This window comes from Pomacea canaliculata, linkage group LG7 (genome assembly GCF_003073045.1).
Source record: "Pomacea canaliculata isolate SZHN2017 linkage group LG7, ASM307304v1, whole genome shotgun sequence".
NCBI classification, from domain to species: domain Eukaryota; kingdom Metazoa; phylum Mollusca; class Gastropoda; order Architaenioglossa; family Ampullariidae; genus Pomacea; species Pomacea canaliculata.
This window is the reverse complement of record NC_037596.1, coordinates 14,420,348-14,444,593: the sequence shown is the minus strand read 5'-3', so window position 1 is coordinate 14,444,593 and position 24,246 is coordinate 14,420,348. Positions and strand designations below refer to the sequence as shown.

Here is a 24,246-nt window from a genome sequence, read left to right as displayed (position 1 = left end):
AGCGTGTAACTCGAGGTCTTTTGTTTTTCTTGCCTTAGCCTGGGTGGGTTTTCAGATGGGAACCGTGTCCCGTACTCTTTGTCTCCACGATCGCAGTGTAGCAAAGATTTCATACTCGGACTTTGCTGTGAAACTACCCAAGACCTACCAACTGACAGTACAAAAGGGGTTGACAAGAAGTCAGATTTTATTCCAACAGCAATCCCTAGATTATTTCTCATTCCAATGTGACTTTTTCGTGACAATCGAGTATTACGAGTTAACGTTGGCCATATGTAAGTTCCTCTGTGTGTGTTTCTGTTGGTAGATTGTTCATTTCTTATTTTTCTCAGTATTTCAGCAAAGCTGCCTGTAACGTTTTGTGGAGAGTGCGTTACGAATGCATGCCAGCGTGTATAAACATCTGCATGTAAAAACTCTTCAAACTTTCTCAAACAAAAAGGTCCGGCCAACAGTTGACACATTTAATGTTTTAAAAATAAATGGCAATGAAATTAGGAAGAAAACAATAAAATAGCTCTACCGCCTACTGCCTACCTTCCGTAGAAAGTTAATAATCCTCCCGACACTTGACACTCCGCTCTTCAGGTAATCTAGATGCCAGCAGTCCGATGATTCAGTGTCCACACACACAAACACACTGTCGGTACAGAATGATCGTAATCTCCACGTCGAGGAATCGTCGTCACGGATGTCACGGATGTTTCCTCGAACCGTTGAACCGGTGAATTATATCCAAGGCAGCAGTGGTGTAGGTGAGCTGATACTCAGTCGGTTATAAATCCTAATGTATCCGAATCGGGTTATGTCGAAGGCCGATTTTTTTTTTCAAGCGTATCTTCAGCGTTTCTCGTACTACTCGTCACGAAAAGATAACATCGCTGCAAAGGAGTAAGAAAATCTGCTACAGAAATATTTTAATGTATTTATGCGTGAATGTAAATTTTTGATTCTGTGGTTATATATATATTTGTTTATATTTTTATATCTATTTGGATTGCTGAGTAAAATCAAATAGAGAAGTAAAGAACGACTAATAAAGGAAAAAGTTGAGAGAAAATAGGAATGAAATTGAAAGGGGAAGAGAAAAACGACACGTGCCTCCCTTGCAGAAAGCAAGATAAGAGCCTGAGTAAGATATATAGATTTCATCCCACTAATGACACGAATATATCAGCGTACCTTGGATAATGTCATAAAGCAAACTTCATAATCCCCTGAAAGAAACATAAAGAGAGAGAGTTACAGAGAGAGAGTTACCGAGAGAGATCAGCGAGATAAGAGCTTACAAGGGTGACTCACTCAAGACTGTAATCCGCTTTTGGTCCAAAAAAAATCGTATCGTTCGTAACCCTTTGTTCATGCAGCTGTCACCTAGTGAATCACATCTGCTTTCATCTCCTTTGTCACACAACAATTACAACACATGGTGTCATTGTTAGTGCTTTTATATGACACCCGTGAAAGGATTTGATTAGTCCACGTGGCAAGAGGGCGTGGGTCAGAAGATATATATTCAGACCTCTCACACAGCACCTGTAGTACTCGTGTGCCTCTCATAAAAAGCTTACAGGTAAGTGCCACTTTATGCTAGTAAATGACTACTGCATGGACTACTTATCGTCAGAAGAAGGAGCTAAATCTTTAAATAGAGGACTACCTCTGTGCTTAAGTCAGTAGTTTTTTTTAATATGTTTGTGATAATTCTAGCGATATGTGCTTGCTCAGAGATCTGTCTGTTGAAATCCAAAAGCGTAGAAGTGGACAGCATACACAAAAAGTTTATATTTTACTAGCTTCAAGTGTTCTGATCAAATTGTTGAGCGAACAAGATCTGCAATAATTTTATGCTGTTCAAAACAAAGGAAATAGTTGATACAAAAGTTAACAATTTATCATAAACATATATGTATTTAATCACGGTGAGAAAGACAGATGCTTGTTCCAGACCCAACGTTCATCTGAAGGATCGGACTTCTGAAGACGAATCATGATTCGTCCTTCACTAATCGCCGCCATCTTTGCTGGCGTCCTTTTCTTGGAGAATGTGGCCTCCGAGTCGACTCCGCAATACGATAACATCATCATCATGCTTATGGACGACTTCGGCTATGCTGACCATCAAGGAGCCGATCCCGAGATGCGAACTCCCAACATCAACCTCCTACGGCAAGAGGGCGTGACCTTCAATCAGTCTTACGTTTTGCAGGTCTGCGCTCCAACCCGCTCCGCTATACTGACGGCCAGGTAAGCATTCACCCACATGTGGATAAAGAATATTTTACCAATCATTACAAAAACAAAGTGTACCCTACCTTTTCTTTAGAGGAAACATCCCCATCACCAACATATGAAAAACGTGCCGTGTTCCTTAAGGTCCCGTGTAACCAGTCCCCACAATGTTTTACTGGCAAGCAGCGGGTCCAACGACTTTTCTCTGAACCTCACATAAAGCTTATTCTCTATTGTTTGCTTGTTTTCCCTCTATGTTATACTCTATCTGGATATTTCCTATACTTTGAAATCGTTAACTTTTTGCATCTATGATTACTCATAACTTAAAGTTAGAATAGGGATTATGATTTGGGCTAGGGACAGTTAAGGTTAAAGTTTAAGGCCCATCACAATATATAAACAAGCAAAAGACAGTATGCACGTGCATCGCTCATCTCGGTGGGGAAAGGCCGATATGTTTACACAAAATGCAGACAGTCCAACACAAGCGCCTTCCTGTTCCAGATATCCCTATACATACGGTATGCAAATCAACCAGATCAAAGGGTCGAACCTGGCCTGGCTGAACGAAAGCTTGACACTCATGCCCCAGTACCTAGAACCGTATGACTACGTCAACAGCCATGTGGGTAAGTGGCACCTGGGTCACTGCAATAAGACACTCACTCCCCTGGAGAGAGGGTTCCACTTCGACTACGGCTTCTACACTAACGCCCTGGGCTTCTTCAACCACTCGGGGGAGGGTCCGTTCTCCTACGACTTCCGCAACCAGACTGACCTGTACTACGAGCAGGGCACCTATGCCGCAGACCTTTTCAGACAGTATGTCCGCAATTTCATCGCGAACCGCGACAAGAGTAAGCCCTTTTTCATCTACTACGCCATGCAGAGCGTGCACTGCCCGTGCGAGGCCAAGCAGGAGTTGGTGAACACGGTGTGCTCACACATCAAGGACCTCGAGCGGCGCACGCGCTGTGCGATGGTCTACTCGGCCGACGAGGCTGTCGGAGATCTGCGAGACGTGCTTATATCAGAGGTATTAACCATATTCCTCACCCGTCGTTTCCTTCTCTTCTTTACAGGGTGGTTCAGAGGCTCAGGGATGTGGTCTTTGACACCTCATTCTTAATCCTTACATCCTTTCCTGACCTTTGACAGAGTATCAACGTATGACTTGCCACCAAAGCCAGTGACACTCGGGAGTCGTCGACTCAGTTGACTCTTCAGACTGACATATCCCGTCTCTACTTGGCATCTGCTTTACAGGACTGATAGGGCAACCACTTTATCCTAATATTGACTTATTTTCTGTAAGATAGCAGCGACCAACCATTCTTCCCTCTTTAATCTTTCTTGTTCTCTGAACTGTTTTACAGGGAATTTACAACAGCACCACCGTACTGCTGATGTCTGACAACGGTGGACCTCTAGAAGGAGCCGGCACTAACTGGCCTCTTCGAGGTCAGAAATCTTCGCTATGGGAGGGAGGCACCAGGTCCTTCACCGTGTTGCGCAGCGCCAAACTGAGGAACACCAACACCACCTTCAAAGGCATGATCCATGCCGTAGACTGGCTCCCGACCTTGATGAGGGGCGCTGGCCTAGTCCCTCCCTCGACAAGCCTCGACGGTCAAGACTTATGGAATCAAATTGTGAACAACAGCAACACCGGCAGGACAGACTTTGTCTACAACATGGACGACACCACCAACCGCTACTGCGTTCGAAAATATGAGTATAAATATTGCGAAGGGGTTCCAGGACGGAAATACAACGGCTGGTATCCTCCTGCCTCCATGGTACCGAGTCTGAAAAAAGAGATCTTCTCCGGTAACTTGACGTGGGGGGACATTAACTTCGGCAAAGACTTGCAGCAGATGAACATTTCCAAGTAAGTCTTTGTATCTATACTGAATGATACAATCTTTTATTAAAGCACATTCAAATGACTGACTTTTTATTATGGGCGAAAGGTGTGCTCGGTTCTCTACTAACATTGCAGCTCCGATGATTTGCTGCTAACACACCAGTAAGCTAAGGTGTCTGATTTGTCATGTCAGTGTTTTCTCGTTAACATTGTAGACTGTCCCTGTTACGATGCTTTCATTTTCCGTTTTTAGAGTTTTACTCTTCAACATCGAACAAGACCCTCAGGAGATCTACAACCTTGCAGACCTCTACCCGGCCAAAGTGGACGAGATGAAGAAATTTCTTCGCCAAAAGAAAAAGCTTTTGTTCCCGTTCGTTGTAGCCGAGAAGGCAACAACCGATGCCTTTGTCAGGTACAACGCGACGTTTGGTTACGAGGGACCCGGATGGTGTTAAATGTTTGAAGATTCCGAGGGACCTGCATGATGTCTCCAGACGTTTCTGGTCACCAGTCGAGGTCGAACAGTTCTGAGATTTTAAATCGGAATAAACGTTTTGACCTCAATTATCCTCTGTATGTTTGTTTGTTTTTCTGCTTGTTGAGTTTTTTGTTAGCTTGCTTTTTTTGTTAGCTTGTTTGCTTGTTTGTTAGTATGTAAGGGTCCCCTTGTGACGCGGAAGAAGTGACTCCTGCCCTTTGACTCTTTAGAGACTGTCAGGAAGCTCTCTCTTTCATTAGGTACACCTCTATTCCATGCCATTTATTATATCTTAATTTGCATACACATATAAAAACTAAAACTGTATTATCTAACTTTTTAATATTAAAGATTTCGTTTAAAGAAGGGGAAGTAAGAATGTGTGTCGATGGTGATCTCCCTTTTCAATGTCTCCTCGCTGACTTGCACGCGCTACACACACACACACCCATGTTAAACAGGTAGTGACTACATTGGCTCCAATCTATTGATTAGTTTTAACTGATTATACGAATATTTTTGATTGTGAGATGAGCATATACTCAGGACTTTTGTTGGAGAACCAATGGAGCACTCGTACCCACACACCAATATACCCCCCTGCCTATAAATCATAAGTTTTAACCTGTTGCCATGCAGGCTTAACTTCCATAAGTAGACACGAACAGTACCTATAACTTTATCTTACTTTGATGTACCTGGACTGCACTTATTTAATTCTCTTTAAAACACACACACGCGCGCGCTCACTCATCCACACACAAACAATTTCCCTAAACTATAAACTGCACTCGGCGAATAACTGTTGATAGGATCGTTGTACTTCAACTGATAATGTGTATAAAATACAAAAGGGAATGAGCCATTTAACATCGAACCCTTCACTTTTCTTCTTTGATGATAATGACTCTTAACAAACAGAAATTAAGCTTACAATGTTCGAGAACATCATTTGTTTAGAATAAATAACTATGACAGGCAACTGATTGCTAATTTTTTACTATAAAATTCTTATTTTAGTTGTAGATTTCTTGCTTCAACCTTTGACCAAATAACGAAGAGAAATGGCATCTTTACTGGAATTCTAGCAGTGCAGGTGTGTTAGGTAACTTCACCTGTCTAGTAGCTGATACAAGTTTTGTCGCTTGTCAACCTAATCAGCTGGTTCCGCATATAAACTTAATTTTATGGGTGTATCACAAGATTTCGTTAGGTTGTTAGGTTAACCTTACAGCTAATTTTCTGCACAAGTTAGGGTAGCTTTTACCCATAAGTAAATTACCAATAGTCATAATTACAAGTCGGCTCGACTTCAGAAAAAAGTGATGTTTGCACACAATCATATTCTACGTATCACCAAAATGTTGTCTAGATTGAAATCAGTTTGTAGAGGATAATTATTTGATGATGATATACATTAACACTTAACTCTTTATTGTCTGTAAGAAGGTCTCGAGTCCTATAGATGTCAGTGAGGTCGGAATAAACACTGTTCTCAGGACCCACCCTATCTTGTCACGTGGATCAATCATCTTCTGGTCCTGTCACAGTAGTCCATCTGTTGCACATTCTCATAAATAATGTATTACATAGGTGACTACAGACTTACCTACTTCTGCTAGATGAACCTACTAACCCGTGTTTCATTTACAGTAACCCATCTGCTGCTCAATCAATCTTTTGGTTCTCCTCAACTCTCTCTCTCTCTCTTGTAATAAAAGTATTCAAAAGATGGCTTAGGAGAGAAAACTTTATGGCAAAATATATGCAATGAGTAAATCTAATGACCAGAACGGGGAAAAAAAAAAACAATAACAGAAGCAAACAAGTCCACGTAGCTCGTAGTAGGTTCTATTCAGACTGCAGACAGAATACGGGACCAAGAAACTGCTTGATATACACCGTGTGGCTGCAGCGTAGAAAAGAAAAAAAGAAAGAAGAAAAAAGAAGAAGAAAAAATAGAAAGGAAGAAAGAAAGAAAAGGAAAAATAGAAAGAAAAAAGAAGGAAGAAGAAAGAAGAAGGAAGAATTTTCAGCCAAAGGTAGACTCATTGCGCTGATCAAGATCACAAAATAAAACAACATGTTTCTTCGTAAAACACAGGAACAACAGCTATGAGATGTGAGTAGCTATCATCTGCGTGGCAGGCCATCCCTAAAGGAGAAGAAAGTAAAAGTTTATTTGAAGCCTCAGTTTGATAGCTAAAATAAATTAATTAATTTCTGAATGTGTTATAATTGCTTGACATTTGTTATGTGCATGAGTGTAGGACTAGGGTGTTGTGTAAGTCATCACATGTCTTTCACCAAGGGTAGAAAATAGTGTGGAGCGGCTCTCCCTGTAATACACAGGACTGGTCACGTGAGGAGTCAGAGTCGTCTAAGACTTTTGTCAGAGTCTGCTCATTAGTCTTGTTATCGAAGATTTTTTGGCTACAATAAATTTGTTTTGCTCCCGTTGCTCATCCTTATTTGTTAACGTTGTTAGTTTTCTTTCTAAAGCTGTAGGTTTTCGGCTTCTCACTTGATCAAACAACGCGGGGACGATGAAACCTTATAGAAACTCCCGATATACCTATTAATTATGTAAATTTATCTTTTCAGTTGCTCATTAATTGAAAAGTCATTTGGTTGATTCTCGACTTAAGTGAGAGAACTTTACTCATGGGTTAACAGTCGATGTTGAAGAAGACGAACCCTGACCAATAACGGTGTTTTCGTTTTCTTGTACGAATGACCAGTGTCGGTGCGACTGCAGCAACAACTGAGATTTTCACATGATCATTCCACGAATCAGCCAAAGCCATGCTTGTTCAGCGCAGAGAGAACTTTAAAATATAAATAAGATGGAAAGAAGAAACACAAACAAAAGATCGAGTAGTTACTTTGCGAAGATTGAACTAGGATGGCAAAGGGTCCGGAGAAAGTCAGAAATAAGGTACACGGACTTTTCGCCGCAGGACGTTTCGGAGTCGGACGTTTTGCCGACCGGCGTTTCGCCGCCGGACGTTTCAGCGCGGGGCACTTCATTTCGGCATTTCACGCGGGACCTTTAGCCAAAGTCAAGTGTGTGACGCCCTTTAGCTCACACATTTCTCTCGCCATCGTATCAATGTATCAGTGAACTCTCTCTCACTATCCCTCCTCATGTGAACCGTTAGCTCACACATTTCTCTCGCCATTGTATCAATGTTTTTTCTCAAAGCTGTTGCGCATAATCTGTGACAATCAAAGTGAACTGTCTGTGAAGTCTGTGTGTAAAATTTGTTTGAAATAAAGAATTATTGTGTAATCTAGTAGTTACTTTCATTCTTTGAGAAGTAAGTAAGCTCTCTCTCTCTCTCTCTCTGACATAATGCGGCGAAACGTCCGGCGGCAAAACGCCGGTCGGCAAAACGTCCGACTCCGAAACGTCCAGTCGACAAAACGTCCGGCTCCAAAACGTCCGTCGGTGAAACGTCCGTCGGCAAAACGTCCGCACACGAGAAATAATGAGTTGGAAAACCTTGATGCAAAGTTTGTTGATGAAGTTGGTTGTTGTCGTGGAAAATCTAAGGACTACCTCAACAGACCTTTGGCTACCTGTCAAAGGTAAATATTTCAAACTAAGGCCAACAGAAGAAGCTGTGGATCTCGTGTTTGTTCGTTTACTTCACCTGCTTAGTGCCTCATAAAGGTTTTGTCGCTTGTCGAGTATTGGGCTTAATATATTTATTTCTGAGAGAAAATGTACAATTTTTTTTATGAATTTTTTAGACATCAGTGACGACTGATTCACAGCATCTGTTTGGTGACAGAAGTGACTGGTCATGACAGTTATCTTATGGGCAATGTTCACGGAAACGAACTGCGCACTTTTAAGATTTGTTTTCGTGATAACCTTAACTCTAGAAAACAAACAAAAACTCTATACACCACGTCCCACCTGTGGGATGTCCTTTTTCTATTGAAAAAATAGCCTCAGCATCTGTTTCACACATGTGACATATATCTCCACACGGTGCTGTGAGCAAGCCTGTCAGGGTTCACAACGCATACTGTTTCGTCAGCTTTCTGTGTTGTTCTCCTGATGACGTACGAGTAAAATGGAAGAAGGAACAGCAAAAGGTGTAAAATAACCATAATTAATCGTATTACAATCAGCGTATCTCTTTACTGAAGTCATTATCGAATCTCTTCTTCGCAGAAAATGAAAACTGAGTTAATTAATGATCTAAAGTAAATAGTGATGAATTATATTTATATGAATTAATTTTATTAGTGAACTAACGATATCAGAGAGAGAGAGAGACAAAGACCCCATTGTTGGAGATGCTGTCACAAACATTAGGTCATCTATTTGAGGATTTGTCGGGTCGCCATCAGCAATGTTGTAAATTCGCAGGTTGTCACTCAGTCACCTTTGTGCCCAGGTGAACATTAACCTTGTGAATGTTAGTCTCTTGTCATGTTTCTCTTCATTTAAAATAACACGAAAAAACATGAAACAGAAAACTTCCATCACAGTAATTAAATAGCAGCAGCTATTGTAGGTCTAAGACTCCATGACAACTGTGTCAATGTTTTCATTAGTTACCTTCATGTTTGCTCCACTGTTGTGACAGCGTATGACATCATTTTATAAATTTTGATGTAATGAGTTGTGGTGGGTGTCGTCTTGTTTCCGTACGACTAGCGTCTGGTGTCTGACGACTTGTGTGCGTCATTTGTTCCACGTCACTTGAAGCAGAAAAAGACGTAATATATAACAATAATCTCAGTCTCTCTCTAATGTCCAAGTTAGCGGGTGATCAAACATCAATCTTCGTCCGCCGTCTTCTCTATATAACTCTCTCAGTGACTTTCCTCTGAATTTTTGCCTCTTCGACTCGATTCACCTACAAGTCTCTTCATCCTCATCGTCATCTGAAAGGGGCTCAGGGTTAGGGTTGTATGGTGTGTGTGTAATACGTCATGCACTGATACGTAGAACATCCACACTTTGCAAGACAACCTACCCATGAGTTAGAATGGTGCAGTGAAGACATTGTGTCACATGACCAGACAGCACCGCACGAGGTCCAGAAACTTTGGTATGGTGTTGGACATGCCATTCACGAGCATGGTGATGGCTTCCTCGCGTATGGAAAAGTGGTGAGAGCTGTAATCTGTGTACACTCACATCCGGTTGAGAGATCTATATTGAAGTCGATGCCTGTCCTTATAATGTCACCAATGTCCAAGTATATTTTTTATACTTCGACAAACGAAGAAAACAATGAGTCGGTCAGTCGGTAGGTCCGTCCGTCTGTCCGTGACTGAGGTATGTCACACGTTTGATTAAACACGGCTACTGAAGCGTGTAACTTCCACAGAGGAAACATACGTCACAGCTGGGGTGTGGTGTATGGCGTGTATGGGACGAGAAATGAAGCATGAAGATATAAGAGAAATTCAGCCCCTTTTATTTGTCAGCAGCATTCGATAGGCATTCAAACGGACTTCCCTAGAAAAAAGCTTTTGTGACCATGCGTTTGCCTGACAGAGAATGTGTTGTGTATGGTATGAGAAATGGAGCATGAAGATGTAAGAACAATTCAGTCCCTTTCCCTTGTCAGCAGTAATCGAAAATCTTTAATGTGCACCCAACGGACTTTCCCCAGAATAGAGCTTTCGTGATCATGCGTTTGTCTGACAGAAGGTGTTGTGTATACAGTCTCCACTCAAGCATAAAGAACATTATTCAAGGAACGGGTTTACAACAGAGTCACATGTGGTGCACAATCTTACATCAGTCATTTCGCTTACAGAACGATTGATTACGCTCAATATTATCTTTTATTTTCAATAAAATGTGTTAAAAATAGTAACACAGAAAAATCTTGAAAACAATCTAGCAAACATTTATCCTAAAAATATAACATTATCGTAGACAGTCGGTCATAAAGTGTCGAGAATAATTTCATGGTATGGTTGTATTTTTAATTCATAAGATCAAGTTTTTTTCTCTATCATCTGATTTTAACTTAGTCTGCATCACAACAAACATTGAGGGTATGGATGGCCTTAACTTTTGGGACAGCATCTCCAAAAATAGGGAGAGCCCACGGCAGGAGTTTGTCTACGACGTCAGCGACATCGCAAATCGTTTTGCAATCAGTTACAAAAATTACAAGCTGACGTGGAACAGGCCAGGAGCAACAGACCTCTAAGTATGTCGAAGGAGCAGGGGAAGTGTGTGTGTGTGTTTCTGCGTGTATGTGTGTATGTAACAGGGTAAGATTCGGGCTTTTCCACAATCTTTCCCCAACAACAAAAGACAACACTCTCATGGGTTCTAGATCGTTTACTCTGATGCCAGTCGATGGTCCTGGCTCTGGCGAACCTCGACACATCACACCCTCTTTCCTCCGACCAACTCAACTTCCACCTTTGCGCTGTCTACTCACATTCTTCCCCTCACCTCTTCATCTCCCGCCCCTCCCAAACACATGCGCGCACCTGCGTCCTGTCGCTAGTCGACCCCCTCCGGCTCTCCCTCTGTCACTGGACGTCACCCGGCCAGCGACCCCCCCCCCCCCATCGCCAGCCTCCATCTCCCCACTACCATATGTATACGTATAGGTATGTGTATTTAAAGGGATTCTAAAGGGTTGCGATAAGGCTGTGGCGACGGTCAAACTTTTCAAAAATGTATTTAGTTACAATGACAGAGCAAGAGAGCGATTCAGGAGAAATAAATGATTCGTTTCTCACTTAATTACCACTTATTAGCACTATTTCGGTTGCCGATGTTTATAAAAATTGAAAAAAAATCCAGTGAAGTCGACCGTTGTGTCCTTCCGCCGAGTAACCACGATATCTTCCCGAGATAGTCAAGTAGAGGAGTCTTGTTGTGATGTCAGAGTCTTGTTGTGACGTCAGTCTCTGACAGGAAGTGTCTCGTGTAATTTCTCTCATTAAACACAACACTCTACTAAAAACCTTCAACGTTTTCCACATGAACACACATATAAATAGACGGGATTCAAATGTATCTACTCTTTACGCGATTCTAAGCAGTTTTACTTTGCCTTTAGAATCCCTTTAATTAAGCAATTACATATAATAAAAAAACCAAAATATTATGATATAAAATATATGATTCTGTCTGTAAATAAATTTTTGAAATGAGTATCATTTTGAAAGTTGACGAAACAAATTTAGATTGAATAAATGTAAGAGCAGCAACACAGAACATTAACTCTTGCTTAGGGATATTATACCAGGCGTTATACAAAAAAGCTACCAACAAAAATAAAAACGAATGATTCGAAGATATTTCTTAAAGTCTGCCATTCCCTTCCTCCCCCCTCCCCCCGAGAAACAGGGTACACATCCTTATCATTATCACTGTCTGTCATCATCAATCATCATGATGTTCTTGACCTAATACATGAGTGTATCTCGCGTGTCATAGCTGCTGGTACCATCCTCCGCCTGGTGTACAGCAGCCTCCGACCCCGAAATACTCCTCCCAGGAGTTCATGCTGTTTGATCTCGCCACTGACCCCAGGTAAGGCAGTTACACACCACTTGGTATTTCTAGAATTATTTTGAAGTGGAATGTAGGTTGGAGCGGGGATGGGATGTGATGGAGGATCAAGCTACGAAAACTTGTCTCCGTGAGTAGCATGCATGCGTGCAAGCAACAACCAGGCACGGACCCCGCACCTTCACACCGCAGATATCTCTCGAATCACATATTTTTTTAGAAAAACAAGTCTGAAGCGAGGTTATAACATATATATATATATATATCCATCAGTGCACTATCCTCTGTAATTTATAGGTTGCACATTCATTTAGGGTCCAAAAAACACATTTTTTTCTCGGACGAAGTCACACACACGTCCTTCCTCCGGTATGACCATCGCTCACCCCCCGAATGACTGATTCTTTATTATGGGCTAAAGATGTGCTCGGTTGTCTAGTAACATTGCAGCTCCGATGTTTTGCTGCTAACACACCAGTAAGCTAAGGTGTCTGATTTATCATGTAAGTGGTTTCTCGTGAACATTGTAGACTGTCCCTGTTACGATGCTTTCCTTTTTCATTTTTAGAGTTCTACTCTTCAACATCGAACAAGACCCCCTATACAACCTTGCAGATCTCTACCCGGCCAAAGTGGACGAGATGAAGAAATTTCTTCGCCAAAAGAAAAAGCTCCTGTGCCCCTTTGTTGAAGCCGAGAAGGCAACAGCCGATGCTTTTGTCATGTCGAGGTCGAACAATTCTGACATTTTAAATAGGAAAAAACGTTTTGACCTCTATTATACTCTGTATGTTTGTTTTTTTTTTTTTGTTGTTTGTTTGTTAGCTTGTTTGTTTGTTTGTTTGTTTGTTTGTTTGTAAGAGTCGAAGCAGTTTGTAGACAGTGTGTACCGTGTGTACCGGGATGCACCGTGGGTTTCGTGTTGTCAAGAAAATGTAAATGAGATAATAAAATTGGAACTGTGTGAGGACGAACAGAACTGTGAGTAAAGTACCAAATGACTGCTGGTGGGATTATTAACTACATGGTAAGAATTGAGATTAAGAGTGGAGGCTAGGATGAAGAATTAAGATTAAGAGTTATTTATATATTGAAACACAGACATTCAATTGAAAAATTTAATTCATGTTTAGAATTAACCAAAGAAAAGTTTGCTAAACACTGGCTATCATATGAACAACTCGTTAACTAAACTAAATACTGATTCTATACATATATATAATCTTGATTAGTAAAAACTACATATGTCTTGATATACATTAATATTGTACTGTCATCTTATGACACATAGGCTCCAGGGTGCCTTCTATGATGATTGCTTTGTTTGCGTGGCTTCTCTGTGCAGATGGAAGTATTCTTAAAATGTTTGTTAATTTATGTGTACATGTTTGTTTTGTTTTGTTTTTTTTTTTTTTTATGTTGGTATATTGTAAAATATTGTTTGTTTGTTATACATACTTATATTGTTATGTATCTGTGAAAAATCATGTATCTCTTATGTCTCATCGTAGTCTGGATACCCTATACCTACTTGAAAATGTTTGTGAATAGACATGTTTTCCTCCCCTGATTTGGTATTTGTATACGTGAAGATAATTTCTGGGTGAGCTATCCCTCAGATGTAGCTAATGTCATAAGTTTATAGATAAGAATAAGTTCAGTGTACAGTTGAAATGTGTAACTGCCTGAAATATGTGTTATTTATTGATGTATGTTGAAAGTGTGATGTATGTTGAAAGCTATCGGTATTTGTGTAGGCTACAACTAATAGTTAAAGACAAACCACTACAACCTAGGCTATTACTAGCGTCAGCTGGTCCTTTCATAGGGTAGGGCATGATGAGATGGAGGAAAGATTTATGTAGATTGTCAAAGATATGTTTGTTGATCTATTTATGTAAATTAATGTGTGCGGTAGTTTTTGTTATGTTTTGTGTATGTTTTGTTTAATAATAATAATAATAATAATAATAATAATAATAATAATAATAATAATAATAATAATAATAATAATAATAATAATAATAATAATAATAATAATAATAATAATAATAATAATAATAATAATAATAATAATAATAATAAAAGTTATTTAAGTGTAATTGATCGGGGAAGGCCCCGGATTGTAAGCATTGTATGTACCGATAACTGTGTTTATTGTGTTGAGGCGGATTATTTATGCATATGTGACTTGAAGTTTGTGAAATCCTGAGCCATTCAGCAACTCATTAACATCTTGTTGACAGCCTCATGCAATCGTTGCTGTGTGTGAAAGAACGCGTACGGACATTGTGTGTGTGTGTGTGTGTCGCTCGAGAGAGCCGGCGTTCGTGACAAGCCTGTCATTATTTTAAATTATTTGAAATGATCTTTGATGGTCATGATGGGCATTTGCCTAAACACCAGCCAAATGAGCTAAGCAACACAGTTTTTTTACTCAGATCTTCATGCAGCTAGTATATACAGGAATTATCAATTATGATGGTAGTTTCATTCACAGCTGTTACTCTTTAAATTGTAGAGGAGGAAAATAATTACAAAACGAAGTGTATTTAACATGATATATGAGAGACAGACACAAACTCGTTGCTTTTTAAATATAAGCTCGCTACATCTCCTTTTTGTTGTTTTTGTAAACAGGACAATAAATCATTGAACACATATTCTGGCACTGTCCGTTGAGTAAACACGTTTGGGACCCACTATGGAATATGTTAAATAACCAGAACTATTCAGAGGAAGTTAGGATCTGTAAAGAAACTGTGTTGATTGATATTGGTAGAACTGAGGGGGTTGACAAAACTTTGAACTTCATTATTCTTCTAGCAAAATTGTTTTCTTTAAATGCAGATTCCTGACGGCAATAACAAAAGTGGATAAGTTTAAGCATTTTTAAAGTCACGATATACAGTATTGTGGAGCAGCATGTGGCATTTACTAATGTTTCACAGATATCCTTTTGGAAACAGTGGCTTTCATTTAGTCATGTGACTTCTTAAATAACGGCACGATCTAAAATTGCCTACATCATATTAGACCAGGGATGGGCAATTAATTTTCCCATGGGGCCACATGAGAAATTAGGAGGGGTTTAGAGTGCCGGACTAATATAGTTAACTCAGTGTTACCCAATACTGTATATATAGTATATATATACTGGCGGGCGGGCCAGCGGGCGGGCCGGTCAGAGACAGGAGGCGGGCCGGATGCGGCCCGAGGGCCGCCCCTTGCCCAGGTCTGCATTAGACGGATCGCCATATTTGTTAGTATACATGTATTTGAAAAGAAGTGGCTCACCGTATAGTCATGTCATTTCTTAAATAACGGTATTTGTTAAGTGGGGAGAGAACTTTTAAAGTATTTGGGAAGAGTTTCGAGATAACTGGCACATACAGCTAACGTACATACAAAACCTGATTTGATTTGTGTAAGTTGCCTATGATGTAGTACAAGGATGCCCAACCTACGGCCCGCGGGCCATATCCGGCCCACGACACGGTGCAGTCCGGCCCGCGAAGCTTCTGCCCACAGTAAAGGAAATCGGCATGTTAGTAATAAAGAAAACCTAAGAAAAAAAAAAAACGAAGAAAAAGGGAAGAAGAAGTATTTATCCCTACGTAGGGGCGTCTCTCAATCTTTCGATGGATTTCATTCTAGATTTTCGTCTTGGGAGGAAACCAGTGTTTGAGAACGAGGGACACCGCATTCCACAGGGGATTAGTGGTCTTTTGATTGGTTAATACTTGAATCAGTCGCTAAACAGATTGAAAATAAAGACTCCGAGCTTTCTAGCAAGGTATAAAACAATGGGGTTCTGATAAGGAAGCAATACCGAAACAGCGTTTGAATTTCATTTTCCTGTGGAAAACAGGACGGATCGCCTTGGGGTACCTCGATTAAAATGTATTTTAAGACGATTTCTAACTTTTATTTTAACAAGACAACTTCAAACACCTCACTAATTACTACATAATTAATGGTAAGTACAACTTGCTTCTAATAAAAGTGGTATCTGTTCTATGTTTTTTTCTTTTTTGTATTTCTGCGGTGAAGTGGCCCGCGACACGGCTGTCCGGTTGTGCATCACTGGTGTAGTAGATGGATTGCCTTGTTATTTCTTATGTGTAGATTAATTGTGTTAATCTATATGTAGATTGCTTGAATTCTCAGTTATTCGAAATTTAATTTGTAACATTATTACAGCCATGTTAGTGTCTTTTGAAACGTTTATAAATATAACATACACACGTTGTACATATATACATTGACAGTAAGATCTTCTTGAGAATTTATCGTCATTTTTATTTTTTGCGGTCTGACAAAATATGAAGCTATGCCTTCATGCAGATGCATTATTGCAGCTCGTACGCAAGCGTAGACTGCCGGAAGCCCTCATGTTCAGCACCATCCGGTTGTCCAGGCTCCGCCCCAGTTCTCTGGTTTCCCAGCATTCACTCTGGTCGGCAGCATAGAGGGAGGCATGTTGAGCCTGAGCTCATACAGTTTCTTCTTCATGTACGTGAAGACACTCCTCACGTCTGACCGATTGCTGATGTCCGTCGTCGCCGTGGGGTCAGTGGCGAGGTCAAACAGCGTGTACACCTTGGAGGAGTATTTCGGGGTCGGAGGCTGCTCTACACCAAGCGGAGGATAGTACCAGCCGGCTGTGACACGCGAGATATATACACATGTATTAGGTCAAGAACATCATGATGATGATGAGGGATGAGGGAAGGATGGTGACAGTGGTAATGATAAGGATGTGTAGCATAGTCTTCGGTGATAGAGGAGGGGAAAAAATGGCAGAGTTTAAGAAACATCGTCTTTGTGATTTTTTTTGTAGCTTTTTGTATAGCGTCTGGTATAATATCTCTACGCAAGATTTGTTGTTTTGTGTCTCTGCTCTTACATCTATTCTATCTAAAGGGGAGGTAATAAGAAATTATGTAACTGCTCCTTTTTGCATTTTTCATGTTGCTCTGGCGAACTCTCAAAATACTAGCCATTTCAAAATTCATTTACAGGAATCATGTTTTATATTGAAACATTTTGGGTTATTTGGTACATTTACGTAATCACATGCACATACATATCGTATACACATAAATATACACACAGACACGCAGAAATAACACAGATACACATACGCGCGTGCTCTCTTCCCCTTTCCCTTCCCCTTCGAGATACATACAGAGGTCTGGTGCTCCTGGCCTGTTCCACGTCAGCTTGTAATTTTTGTAACGCATTGTAGAACGATTTGTGATGTCGCTGAGGTCGTAGACAAACTCCTGCCGTGGACTCTCTCTGTTTTTGGAGATGCTGTCCCAAAGGTTAAGGCCGTCTATACCCTCAATGGTCCCGTTACCCCCGGCCACTCGTTCCAGAGTCGGGTACCTATGTTTGCAGACTAACTTTAACATCAGATGATAGAGAAAAGAACCTTATTTTATCAAGCACAAATATAACCGAAAAACAAGTGTTGTAATTAAAGAGGTCTCGACACTTTAAGAACTTTACTTTCAAAAGTTTTGTATCTTTGAAAAAGTTACACAATTTGAAAAGATTTGTGCAACATGAGATTTGATGTTGTCATCTATTAATGTTAGAGCTTCTCTGTTGACGGAAACTCATTTCGGCCGGATTGCTAACATTTCCTTACTGTATGACTTCAACGTTTCCTTTGAGTCATACTGCAGAAAGATTTAATAGAATCCTTTATCTCACAGAATTCTCTGGAATATGGCGATTAAGAGGGGCTTTCTTTGGTGGATTTGCAAGATTAAATAATGTCCGCCGTTGTCCAAGCGTCGACTATGGTGAATATGAAACGTGGAAATACAAGAATTTTGAAACGGTCGTTTAATAAAGGATCTGAACAAGTGGAAATACAAGAATTTTGAAACGGTCGTTTAATAAAGGATCTGAACAAGTGGAAATACAAGAATTTTTAAACGGTCGTTTAATAAAGGATCTGAACAAAACTGAACTCACCAGTCAGTAGCGTGAGCAATGCCGTTGTACACTCTGTTGCCCTTCAGCAGGGTCTTGCTGTAGAGGAAACTTGTGACTTTGGTTCCTCCTTCCCAGATTGTCAGGTCGTAGCCGTTCGAACCAGTGGTGTGTGTGTAATGGTCTGTGGCGCCGTTGTACATGCCGTAGAAGGTGTCGAACCCTCTGCCAAGAGGTGTCATTTCCCTCCGGCAAAATCCCAGGTGCCACTTGCCCACCATGTGCGTGCTGTAATTGTATTCCTTCAGAGTCTGCAGCAACATCTTCTTGTGCAGCTGCACGGAGGCGTTCATAAGACCCTCAAATCCGTCGTCATGAATACCCATTTTATACGGGTAGACACCCGTCATGAATGCTGATCGGGACGGTCCCGCATATGCGTTGGTCATCTCCACCCTTCCCTCTCTCAGACGGTTTAAGTTCGGGGTGTACATACCGGAATCTCTCCACTTGACCTCGGCCCAGCCCAGGTCGTCAGCGACGATGAAGACGATGTTTGGCTGTTGTTAATGACGATATTATCGTCGAGACGATAAACGCTTGCAATAGTATGTTTGATACAGAACAGGTGCCCTGCAGCAAAAATATATCAGTATGCCATGAACAGGATATGTGTCCTGTGCATATGAACGAATTGTTTTATAGCAAAGTGTTTGAACAAGAGATAGCACTTAAAACTTCGAGTTCATGGACACATGATGGTGCTAGCAAGTCCCTTTATCATCCGCTAATTTGACAACCCTAGTGTGACCACTTTCTCCGACGTAGGTTATTGTTGTTGATTGAGGTTGACAGTAGGGTACACAGAGTGTGTTTAGACCTAACAAAACGAAAAGATAAAATAGTACATAATAAACCACATATATTCATCGGTTGGGTAACTAACCGATCGTCTCAGCTGCTAATTAATTGGAATTCTATTGGTTTAAATTAACCAGCTGATTCTCTACTTAGGTAAAAGACTTTTACCCGAGGGTTAATAGCCGATGTGTAAGAACACATGCCCTCACCAATGAGGGTGTTTTTGTGTTCTTGCAACAGTCAACGCGACTGCAGTGTTAACTGGTATTTGTACAGGAGCATTCCGAGAATCAGCGAAACTCATGTGTGTGATTCAGTTTCAATCTTCTTCTGTTATTAAGAGCAAGAAAATGTCTGACTCCAATTACCATTGCACGGAATTAGGAAGAAGAAACAAGCCATATATTATGGTCCTTACTTCTTCGTACCCATGCGAGACGCTGACCAGACCTAAAGGAGCTGTCAGTAAAATGTCTGTCAAGGGACCTCTGTGCCCCCTATTCTTACCATGTTGACCATGTTCATCTTCTCGTCCTTTCCCAATGTCAGTCTGTTCATTATTCTCACGAATAAAAAGGTAAACAACTAGAGAGCCACATTTTTCTCCACTGTTACCACGTTGACTACTACTACTAATAATAATAATGAGTGTTTCAACAAATAATATGTAGACTAAATCATTTACAACCATACACCCATATTGGCATATAACAGACACGCTTACTTCTACAGCATACACTCATGCACAAAGTACCTGACAGACACACGTTCTTCACACTCGGGGTCAGGACAGGGTCACGGTGAAGTCGTCCTTATGACAAAAGAAATTTTCGCCTTGCACATGGTAGTTAAAACCTCTACGGCAGCGGTTCTCAACCTTTTACTTGTGACAAAGGCACGTCCGTGCGTCCCCCTTAGCCAGTAATGTAAGCTAATTTCACTAATACCGGTATAAGAAACTTTTAAAAAAATGACCACCTTCGCGCCCCCCTTGTAGGTACTTCTCGCGCCCCCCACCGTTTGAGAACCTCGGCTCTACGGTATCATGGAGACAAGCATAATCAAAATGATTTATTTATCTAAAATTTGTAGAAAACATTGTTCCCACCTCGGCTCAATATGTCACATTTTTATTAATATTTAGTTTAATATATTAGGTTCAAATGTATTTCCAACATTTCGTTCAACAAAAGTGAACAAACAATTGCTCTAAACCCTAAACTCAACTCAGCGAATAACTGTTGACATGTGTTCTTGAATTTACAATCTGCTTAAACTACAAAACGGAATGAGTCATTTAACATGGAACCGTTTGCTGTTCTCCTTCGGTAATAAAGATTCTAAACGAACAGAAAATATCCCTACAATGTTTGTTCGAGAATATCATTTGTATAGAATAAATAAATATAACTTGGGCAACTGATTGCTAATTTTCTTTTTTAAAAATTCTCATTTAGTTGTAGATTTCTGGCTTCACCCTTTGACCAAATAACTCAGAGAAATGACATTCTTTTTTCTGGAATTCCAGCAGTGCAGGTGTGTTAGGCAACTTCACCTGTCTAGTGGCTCGTGAAAGTTTTGTCGCTTGTCAAGATAATCAGCTGGTTCCGCATATCTCTTTAATTTTACAGGTGGATAACAAGATTTCGTTAGGTTATTAGGTTTACCTTACAGCTAATTGTCTGCACAAGTTAGGGTAGATTTTACCCGTGGGTAGATTGTTTATAATTATTGAAGCCCGTACAATTTTCACTGTCTGTCTGCACGACTACAGAAATAACTGATGCTTGCACACAACCATTCCACATATCAACAAAAAGTTGTGATGCTTGAGTTCAATTTGTAGAGGATAGTGATTTACAGTTAGGGGGAATCCGCTTCTTCGTCTGATTTTAAAAAGAAGAATAAAATTCTATGACCATTGAGACCAAGACTGGAGCAGGATGACCCCATATACGATAATACTCACCTCTTGATTCTCTGTGAGAGGCTGTCGAGTCCTACAGGAGATGTCAGTGAGGTCTGAATAAATACTGTTCTCATGAGCCGTCCTCTCTTGTCACGTGGACACGTCATCTTCTGGTCCTGTCACAGTAGTCCATCTGTTGTGCATTCTTATGAATAATGTATTACATAGCTGATTACAGACTCACCTACGTCTGCTAGATTGACTAATTAACCCGTGTTTCATTTACAGTAACCCATCTGCTGGGCAAGCAATCTTTTCGTTACCCTCATCTGTCTCTCTCTCTTGTAATAAAAGTATTGAAAAGATTTCTTAGGAGAGAAAACTTTACGGAGACGCACGTACGATGACCAAATTTAATCAGGACCAGAATGGAAAAAATAGAATAAAAAGAAGCAAAAATGTCCGCGCGCCTCGTAGTAGGTTCTATTCGTACCTGTAATAAATAACGCCGTCTGGCTGCAGCGTGGATGTTACTAGTAAACAAGACTTAATAAAAACTGCACCTGTGAAAAGCAATCTGTTACTTAGAAGCCATATTTCTTTGTTGTATCAGGATATTGGGTGATCCTTCGAGGGACTGTGTGCATAAGACCCTCGTAGTTTCCAATATTTTGTTCTGTTTGTGCGTTTTATGAACAACGTCTGATGCAACTACATGTGTATGTATCTTTTCTCGGATTAGTAGAAGTCTGGTAGGTGTAAATGACAGACGTGTACTAGACATACATAATACAGCCTGTGTGTTCAGGTACTTTAGGACTTTGAAGCTAATTAGGAGTAAAGTATACCAGTCTATTACTTTCTGTTAAATGAAGTGTGACAGTGTATTACTTTCTGAAAAATAAAGGTAAATAATGCCACACAGGAAATCATATAATAAAAATAATAATTGGGGGATTTTTGTAGCCCATACTCACTGCCCATACTTACCGCTTGAGACTAGAACGAGACATGGACTAAATACAACATTGTTGGAGATACTGTCCCAAACATTAAGTCCATCTATTTGAGGATTTGTTGGATGTTATAAATTCGCATACATCTTGTATATAGAGCTAGCGGTCGCATGTATTTTGTGTATAGAGCTAGTGGTCGCATATCTTGGAGGTGTACTGCATGCTCTGGAATACTTGCATAACAAAGGCGTTTTATATATATATAAGTGTGCATTTTGTCCATGTTTTAATATCAGCTAGTGGACAGGTATGTCACACTGGTCTGCACTACTCTCTCTCCACAGTCGTAGGAGTCCAGTGCTTAGAGTATTTCAGTCCGAAAATTCTTAAAGAGAATCTGGCTATTTCAGTGATTGTAAAACTAACCTGATGACTTTGCTAAAAGAATTCCGGTATGGTTCAATCATTGTATAACTGTTTATGAGACCAGCATCCATGAATATTATGTTTGCGTGTTTTTCTGTTTGGTAAAGCGGTTTGAGCCAGAGATTAATGGTGAGGAAAAGTGATATAAAGAAATGTATGTAGCGCAGAAGCTGATAAGATTCTCCACAATCCCTTGGAGTGATGTTAGAGTTATTTGCTGGATTACTTGAATAAACTAGACAACATTTAACCGTTTTATCGTCGGTACATAGGTTTCTTGGAAGTGGGTTGGCCTGCCACTCAAATAACAGCTAATCACATCTCATAGCTGGTGTTCCTGTCTTTTAAGAAGGAACTTTTCAAAGTTTCTTTAGACGTTTAAATGTCTCAAAACCTTTATCTGCATCAGAAATTATTCGTTAATACGTTGCTCATAAATCGCACAAATAGAACAAAATATTGGGAACTACGAGGGTCTTACGCACCACCGCAGTTGAAATACAGACTGAAACAGAGCGGGTCTCTACAGTCCCTCCAACGATCACGTGACACTAGCAAGCCATCCATCCGTGTCAGGTCTTGGCTTGTATTGAGGTCCTTATTGATACGGGAAGAATTCAAGCAGGAAATACTATGATTTTAATTTTAAAAACTTTTTGTGCGTCATACGTCTTCATAATATCCTGATACAACAAAGAAAGCAAACGTGGCTTCTAAGTAACAGATTGCTTTTCACAGGTGCAGTTTTTATTAAGTCTTGTTTACTAGTAACATCCACGCTTCAGCCAGACGGCGTTATTTATTACAGGTACGAATAGAACCTACTACGAGGCGCGTGGACATTTTTGTTTCTCTTTATTCTATTTTTCCATTCTGGTCATGATTAAATTTGGTCATCGTACGTGCGTCTCCGTAAAGTTTTCTCTCCTAAGAAATCTTTTCAATACTTTTATTACAAGAGAGATGAGAGGAACAGAAAGGTTGCTTGATCTGCAGATGTGTTATTGTAATTAACCTGTGTTCCATTCATAGTAATACATCTGTTGATCAAGCAATCTTTTGGTTCCCGTCATCTCTCTTTTTTTATTTCTCTCTTGTAACAAAATAATACCTGTAGCCACCTATGTAATACATTATTCATGAGAATGCGCAGCCGATGGACTACTGTGACAGGACCAGAAGATGACTGGTTCGCGTGACAAGAGAGGACGGGTCATGAGAACAGTGTTCCGACCTCACTGACATCTGTAGGACTCGACAGTCTCTCACAGAGAGTCACGAGATAAGTGTCATTGTATATGGGGGAATCCTGCGGCCGTTTTGGGTTCAGTGGTCATAGAATTTTATTCTCCCCTTTACAATAAGATTAAGAAGCTGATTCCCCAAAACTGGGAATCATTATCCTCAACAAACTGAACTGATCCTTGACAACTTTTTTGCTGATACGTGGAATGATTGTGTGCAAACATCAGTTATTTCTGGAGTTCAGGCTGGGGGTGTGGTTTTTTTCTTGTAAAATTCTGGGATGGCTTGTTGCTTACATCAAAGGGAGTCTTGATCAGTTTAATAATTCCTTAATGAATTTTCACAAAAGTTTGCACATATTGGTCAAGCATTGCTCTACTGTTTCTATATGACGGGACCGTGAGAGGAGAAGGTAGCTGTCTTTGGTGAGGTCTTCCACGATGACCACAGACCTCTGTCCTGGCTGTTCCTTCAATTTTTTAAATTACTTTTTCGCGAGTCTTTCTTGACAAAAAGCGGACGATGATCACTCATAGCTGATTCTGGTGTAGTTTTCTCTCTAATCAATGGACAGAATCCAAGTCTTTGTCTGTGATGTGTTTTACTTCCAGTTTGTCGTGGAATAGTTTAAGAACAGTTTCGTGGCACTGTCTGGGAATCACACTTTTTGGTTCCGCGATGAAGTAGATTCTCAGGTTGTAATTTCTGGTATTGCTCTTGCTTTTGTTTCCACCTTCTGCACTCTAATGCTAGCTACTTCAATATCATCTTGTGAAACCTCCTGCTGTTTTCTTAATTCTGCCA

At 40.3% G+C, this 24,246-nt stretch overlaps 2 protein-coding genes across 2 annotated transcripts; one reads left to right on the top strand and one right to left on the bottom strand.

Moving 5' to 3' along the window:
* Nucleotides 1-1,540: 1,540 nt before the first annotated feature.
* Nucleotides 1,541-4,631, top strand: LOC112568292 (arylsulfatase J-like). Its single transcript, XM_025245528.1, has 5 exons — nucleotides 1,541-1,573; nucleotides 1,949-2,247; nucleotides 2,740-3,271; nucleotides 3,612-4,126; nucleotides 4,356-4,631. Exons 2-5 carry the CDS (start codon nucleotides 1,991-1,993, stop codon nucleotides 4,558-4,560), a joined length of 1,509 nt encoding a protein of 502 aa, XP_025101313.1. The 5' UTR covers nucleotides 1,541-1,573; nucleotides 1,949-1,990; the 3' UTR covers nucleotides 4,561-4,631.
* An 11,863-nt stretch (nucleotides 4,632-16,494) lies between these two features.
* On the bottom strand, nucleotides 16,495-18,439 carry LOC112568590 (arylsulfatase B-like). The gene is made up of 3 exons (XM_025245966.1): nucleotides 18,088-18,439; nucleotides 17,288-17,490; nucleotides 16,495-16,760 (listed from the first exon to the last, which is right to left on the bottom strand). Exons 1-3 carry the CDS (start codon nucleotides 18,429-18,431, stop codon nucleotides 16,495-16,497), a joined length of 813 nt encoding a protein of 270 aa, XP_025101751.1. The 5' UTR covers nucleotides 18,432-18,439.
* Nucleotides 18,440-24,246: the final 5,807 nt, after the last annotated feature.